General features: G+C 44.5%; 1 protein-coding gene across 1 annotated transcript; it reads left to right on the top strand.

Moving 5' to 3' along the window:
- Nucleotides 1–651: 651 nt before the first annotated feature.
- On the top strand, nucleotides 652–6,692 carry LOC101855289. The gene is made up of 3 exons (XM_005108345.3): nucleotides 652–772; nucleotides 2,013–2,286; nucleotides 3,259–6,692. Exons 2-3 carry the CDS (start codon nucleotides 2,036–2,038, stop codon nucleotides 5,762–5,764), a joined length of 2,757 nt encoding a protein of 918 aa, XP_005108402.1. The 5' UTR covers nucleotides 652–772; nucleotides 2,013–2,035; the 3' UTR covers nucleotides 5,765–6,692.
- The last annotated feature ends 646 nt before the right edge of the window (nucleotides 6,693–7,338 follow it).

Below are 7,338 nucleotides of genomic sequence, written 5' to 3' on the forward strand. Positions count from 1 at the left end.
TTTATTCCTGACTGTTTTTGAGGCTACTCCTGGCTCCTTTTTACCTCTGTCTTTCAGCCACACCCCTGATCTTGGGGTAGGTTAGATCTAATTACGCGCTGGCCTCCTCGGATAAGGGCGGAAAATCTCGGCGTCGGAGCTCCCGTGTGTATGAATTTGCGTACGCTGATAAGATCCCATTGGTGGTCCTAAAATTAATAAGAGCAGGCTTTGGTCGCCACCAAGGCAAAACTCAAAATTCATAACATAACTTAAAATACTCTAGTCAGTTCAAAAACATAATATTATATAGTGTGCCTTTGAAATCTAAATGTGACCGCCTGAAGGCACTGCATGGGCCCTACTATAATAAAGTAGGCAAAGCAGTCACAACATAAAAATCAGTTGCCCTGCAGGTTGAAGAACCAGCAATCGACAGCCCCTCAAATCTAGCAGGGGAACCCAAAGAAAAGAAAAAGAAAACCGAAATCGACTTTGCCTTTTTGTTGTAGTTGTTGTTGTTTTTTTAAAACAAAATTATGCTCTTTGGTATTCATCAATGATAGCGCCGCAAGAAGCGGGAGAAAATTCAAAGGGGTACAATCTGATACGACCACCGTTTGCGACTTATAAGTCGACGCATGCGCAGTGCCCAGTGTGCAGTGCTTATTTTCCAAAATAAGTTGTGCCAACAATGGTGGATGGATGGACGAATAGCTTGGTTTTGTAAACCTCCATTAGTTCTGAGACGTTTTCAAACATTCTGATCGTTTGAACACTTCCGTCAAAATAAGTAAGACGTCTCAATGTTTAAAGTTTTGTGTGTTTTATATACCTTCTCGGCGAGATCCGAGCATTTTAGGACGAAATTTGCAATGATCCTTTCTACACACACGATGCACGACGAAAAGCTACATTGTTCGTAGCTGGGTTTTACAGTTTATTTGCCGCCAGATGAATTTTCTAATTCCAATTGAACTAATACATATAAAAATGACGAAAAAATGCGGACGTTCTGTATACAGTAATGTGGCTGGAAAAAAGATTTCAAGCTTCATAATTCGAGCACCTCAAAACCTGAGACAGTCCTCTGACTCTGACAATCATCCATCATTCATTGCACCGTTATTTCTCCTACACTCTCACTGTTCTATTTAATTTCTCTAGCCTATTTTGTATTTTTAGTCTATTAGCCATACAAAAAAATTATGGTAAATTATAAATTACGTTATTATATATATCTGTAATATATTTAATCATCAATAGCCCTTAATAGGCCTCTAGCTATTATTTATAATTTGAAGTTGAGCTTCTTACTCGACCCGTATTATATAAAATACTAAATTAATTAATGGCCTACATGACCACATTTTGTCTCTCTATACTATGCTAAATGTTGACTTAAAATAATATTACATGATAACAGACTACAGTTTCTTAGTGAAAGGAAAATATCTGTGAATGGGCCAGCTTTTTTTTACACTATATTAAATGGACAATCAAATGCTTTGACCGCATGAGAAGAGACAAGTGAAGTGCCATATATCGCATCGTTTTGCGATTGACCCACAGTTGAGATCACATTCGTATCTAGATAAAAATCATTTTATGTAAGTGTGCATGTAGTGTTTAGATTTCGTCATCTGCTTAAGATTCATGTCAACTCCTCTTCCTTCACTTCAACCCCTCGATATCTCACTTCTTTTCCCCTTCATTAAAAAATAAAAATTACCTCACTTTCGCATATTATTATATGTCTCTTTTTCCTTGCAGCTATGGTAAAGCAGCTCAAAAAATGTTAATGCCTTGAGCCCAAAAATCAGCTTCTTAGCCTGTGGATTTCAATTTTTAGAATGGGTTCCCAGTTCATAGGCATGCAAATTGTAGAGAAAAAATGATGGAAAAGCGGGCTCTTATAGATGGATTGGGTTCTTATGCAGAGTGTTGTTAGGCAGACACCACTGTACATCATTTGCTTTACTTAGTGTACATCATATAAGCTTACGTTGTTTTTGGTTTCTTTATTCTTTCAGACTGTGTCTTGACAAAAAAAACTATGGCACTGCGAATGGAGCCAGGTCAAGTGTACAACTCGTGGCTGGAATTCAAGCAAGCCCTTGAGGAGCACTGCAATGAGCACAAAGTCTTGTTTAACATTGGTCACGCCAAAACTGTGGAACAGGCAAACTCTCTTTTGAAGAAACCCCCGTTCTTTCACGACCGTCTGAAGTATGCATCATGCACACTGCGATGTAAACACTTCGGATCCTACACAAGTCTCAGTGCTGGGTTGAGACCAAAGCAAAGGTTTGTCCCTCGCCCAATTTCTTAGATTTTAAGATCCTGTTATATATTATTTTGTTTTTCAGGGGGAAAAGTTGATAGAACAGATGTTCTCACATTTATTTTTTACCCTTTTTTCACCAGGAAAGAATTAGAGAAACCTGTTACTGTAACGTCACATGATTTCATTACGTCTCTGATGTGATGTCAATGTGTTGAAATTTGACCGTTTTTATGTTTGTCGCCTGTGAAATATCCCTAATTATTGGCATAGAACCTTATCTTAGTTTCCTTTTGCAGTTACTTGTCGTCCACATGAATAAATCTCAGAAGTGGCAATTGCCATAGCCTTAAGACAGCTTTAATTTATGAACAGAATGTTGAAATTTAATTGATTGAGGTAGCCTAGCTTCGTTTTTGTCAGAGTTTGAACTAAAGATACAGTGTGCTTCTAATGAAGGCACATCTCCACTGTGTCTGTAACTGTTACAACTGTACAGAATTTATTTGTCTTACTTAGATTTTGTAAAAATATGTAACCATGATATGACTGGTCATTCCCTTACTTCTTGGCTTTTCATGTTGCCTAATCATACTACATGTACTTGTATTTGGCATGACAAATTTACAGGCTATTGATTCTAGTGCTTTCTCGTTGTTAGGTCGTTTTTATTTTTATCTTTTCCCGCCCTACATTGCGTCTTCTAAATGTGAACATATTTTTCTTTTCTTATTGAATGTTTAAAATTGATACCCTCACGATTTCCGGTTTGTGACTTCCGGTTTTTCCAGTGGATTTCTCATTATAGTGAATATTTGCATACATTGTATGCATTCACAGTAGAGAGATCCACAGAAAACACACACACAACAGTTACAGATTTTAAATAGCAAAATATAAGAAGCCTAGTGAGATGCATTTTAAAAGAATATGTCATCCTATTTATGGAATGTTTGAGTCATCAATCCTCTTCTTTTTCTCCTCTATTGTTTTAGGAGCTACAAGATTGACTGCAAGGCTTTTGTCAGTGTCAGCGCGTGCCGCAAGGAGGGCTACTTGATTGTCCGTGACTCTTGTCATCTGCACTCACACCCATGCACCGAAGAAATCTACAACTCGTACCCGGAGGTGCGAAGGATGAGCAAAGACGAGAAGAAGATGGTGGGTACTCTAATGGAGATGGGCGTTCCTGTGGCACAGATCAAGACTGCAATTGGAAGAAGTGTGACACCGAAGGACTTGCACAACGCTCGCTCGCACATGAAGCGAGTCCGGATGGGACTGGACAGGGAAGAACCTAGGACGGGGCCCCGTAAGCGCCGGACGTACTCGGAGATGCAAGGGGACCATCAGGTGGTCGGTGAGATTCTCTCGGGTGGGGAGGAGGTAGAAGAGGACATGGAGGGAATTTCTTCTACTCCCGAGAAAAAGGTCAAGACGGAGAGTGAACAGGAAGAGAAGGGAACGGAGGAGGTGACCGAATCGGCAGGTTTTTCCATGATGGTGGAGGGGATGGGCGACCAGTTGGGGGCTACAGACAATGGTTTGAGCGTGGTTGAGTCGTCTCAGGCGGGCTCCGAGAGAGAGGTGACCTCTAGCGTGGAGGATACTAGTGGACTATCCGGCCTCCTGGCAGCGGCGGGGCTCAGCTCAGACTCGGTGGTGCTCACCGTCAATCAGGGGTCAAAGTCTGAGGTGTCGGAGGAAACAGAAAAAAGAGAGAACCAGCCCAAGAACTCGTACACGGTCACTATCTCTCTACCCGAGGGGGACGTTACGCACACAGGGACTGACTTACAAGAGCTGCTGAAAGGTCTTCCGCTAAATAAAATCGGGCCGACCGCCAAAGCAGATTCCTCTTCCCCTCTCCCAGCTGAGGTGAAGACAGAAGTGCCGAGAGGAGCAGACAGCGCGGGTAAAAGCTGCTCAAAGTGCGAGTCGTACATGTCGCCTCTGGATGGGCACAGCCTGTGTCTACAGTGTCTGGGGCCGGACCACCTGCTCATGAAGGAGTGCGTCCACTGCGCATCCATGAGACCCGAGCAGCTGTCCATTCGCAGAAAGCAGCTGGTACGACAGCGCATGAAAGCCCTGAAGGCTCTGCAGGACAAGAGGATGCGCCAGTCTTTGCTACAGTCGGACTCGGACGACAGCAGTGTGGCACCTATCATCTTGAGGAAAAGTAAGAGGGGTCGGAAGCCCAAGAACTATGGGCCGGATATCGCCGTGGAAAGTGCGTTTGTGAGGGGGTATACGTCTGCCAGAGACAAAGAGGGTGACAGAGTTCGCCCCAAAAGTGAGCCGTTCGATGAGTATGAATTGAACCCCTTTGAGCAGCAAGACAATGTAGCTGATTATGCTGAGGAGAATAAGTCCAGGTCTGCGTCATCTAACAGTCAGCGGTTTGATCACTTGCTGGGACAGACGGCTGTGCTCGACGACGTCATTTTGGAGGAAAGTGGTCAGGGCTCTCTGCTCTATGTGCCAGGTCCAAGCGCTTGTGACGAATTTGCCAGAGTGACAGCGCTCCAGAACCCCCCAGCTACCCTAACCTCTCTCTACGGCAAGTACTCTCTTCACCAAAGCTTTGAGTCGGAGTACTGCAGTGATCCGCCTGCCCTCAGCAATGTGTCTGATCCGGGGGTCAAAGCCATGGGCTCTGGTTTGCGCAAGCTGGCGAAGAATGCAGCTGTCCAGACCAGGCTGGCTGTGTATGACCAAGTCTTCACACGTCTAGGGGTGGGTATGGCAGATGAAGCCCTGTCTATTCTCGGCGAGCTCTACGGTAAAGTCACTCACGTGACCGAGATCTCTCAGGAAGACCTGACCAACGACCTTCAAACAGCTCTTGATACCATACAAGCACTCAAAGACGTGTTGGAGGAACTTGGCATCATGTCCTCCGACGCCATCAGCACTGCAGCCCACCAACGAAGTCTGTCGATCGGCTCTCTCAACATAGCAAAGAAGTCACTCCAGCAACAAGCAGATGCTTCAGAAGTCTCAAACCGCCGGCGGAAGTTCCAACCGTTCTCGCGTCCCAAAATAGCCCCAGTGATCATAAAAACACCCGAGCCCGCGCCAACTCCCCCACCACCCGTGCAGTCTTCATCCTCGTCCTCATCTTGCGCGACGAGCTCCCTGCCTGCCCTGTCCATCCCGAGCCAATACATGAAGCACCTGGTGGTCAACGTCTCTGCCGACAACGACCTTGCCCTCATCCCGTCCTCCACCGCCCAGGAAGTGACGTCCGAGCCCCAGCCAGACCCGAGCCCGGCGTTCATCAGCGTGTCCAGCAAGGAGTACTCGGTGGCGCCGCTGACGGTCAGCTCGGAGCTCCTACAGAGCCTGCAGGGCGGCAAAGAGGGCGTGATTGAGCTGCACGTCATGAAGGAGGATGCCGCGGGGATGCTCACGGCAGGAGACACCATTGAGGAGGTGATACACACGCAGTCCGAGGAGGTCCTCGATGCCTCCGGGGCATACCAGCTCAACAGTTGATGAGAGGTCACCCTTTAGTTTATCGAGGAGGTGATACATACGCAGTCCGAAGAAGTCCTAGATGCCTCCAAGGCCAGCCAGCTCAACAGTTGAGGAGACGTCACCCCTTAGTTTATCGAGGAGGTGATACACACGCAGTCCGAGGAAGTCCTCGAAGCCTCCGGCCATACCAGCTCAACAGTTGATGAGACGTCACCCTTTAGTCCTTTGAAGATGTGATAATCACACCACAGTACATGAAGGAGACTTTTGAGACAATGTCATGCCACACCAGCTCATTAGTCAATGCTTCGTCACCCGGCCCCTTGTATTTTGGAGAGGTGAATCAAAATAATCTAGTCTACCACGGATGCCCTTGGTGTAACCAGGGGGTGACCACTCAAAAGTTGATACAATATCTCCTTATATTCTTTTGACCCGTTCTTCAGTGAAGTGGTTAGACTTTTTTGCCCTGCATTCACTAGACATGAGTTTGTTTCCAAGATGGTTTATTGTAAGAATATTTCATTGAATGATTGATTGAAGTTCTCTGCTGGTCAGCTGCCAAGATTATTGAGATGTACCCCACATAGTCTGGTTAGCTTGGACAGGTGGAACTGAAGTAGCCTGTCTCGTAAATGATCTTATCTGTTTCAATGGGATCTCAGAACAGTTTCTCTCTTTTGACCTAGTAGGCCCTACTAGTACTAGTACAGTTGAGGTTAAGGACCAGAGTCTTCCTTTTCCTCAGTGAATTGACTGCCAAGTATACAAGTGTCTCTTATACTTATTTAACTTATACTGCTTAAATCTAATCAAACTTTTTGGCATTTTCAAAAAGGCATGAACCGGTACCATATATATGCTGCTATTCATTTCATGTTGCAATATTTTGTTACATTCATGGAAGAGTGTTACATAAATTAAAAACTCAAGTAGACATATTCAACACTGTTTGTCTTCATTTTTCTCTCCAATGATAAGATCATCTTTGGCCTTTCTTTCTTTTTGTGCTGCTTGAATCCCTCTCTACTAGTGTCTGTGGTGCACGTAGGAGACCCAAGTTGGGAGAAATATATCGAATGTAGTGTATCTGAAGTCAATCTATCTTTCTGCTGAGATGTATATATTATATTCCCTCTCAGTCTCAGGCTAGGTTGGCCCTGACAGGCATGGTTGGAAGCACGTCTACTATTACTATTACTACTAACCTAACTTGTGTTGATGGGGGTGTAAAATCATCAACTAGATCTACAATTTTTTAATTTTTAAAATTCCGTTCAGTGCAGCCTCTCTATATATAACAACCTTCGATATAACGACATCCTGTGTATAGCGAAATGGTGCCCAGGTCCCGATTTTTTTCTTATATCGTTAGCAATGTTTTTGGTTGCCTGTCCTTAATAACAACACTCTAAAAAGACATTTTTTTCTGGTCTCAACAATGTTGTTGGATCCCTTACTACTAGCGTCTGAGGTGCACGCAGGAGACCCAAGTTGGGAGAAATGTATGTATATATTGAATGCAATGTATCTCAGTCTTTCTGCCGAGATGTTGTATCCTTCTCACACTAGGTTGGCCCTGACAGGCACAG

This window comes from Aplysia californica, unplaced genomic scaffold (assembly GCF_000002075.1).
Source record: "Aplysia californica isolate F4 #8 unplaced genomic scaffold, AplCal3.0 scaffold00681, whole genome shotgun sequence".
Lineage (NCBI taxonomy): Eukaryota > Metazoa > Mollusca > Gastropoda > Aplysiida > Aplysiidae > Aplysia > Aplysia californica.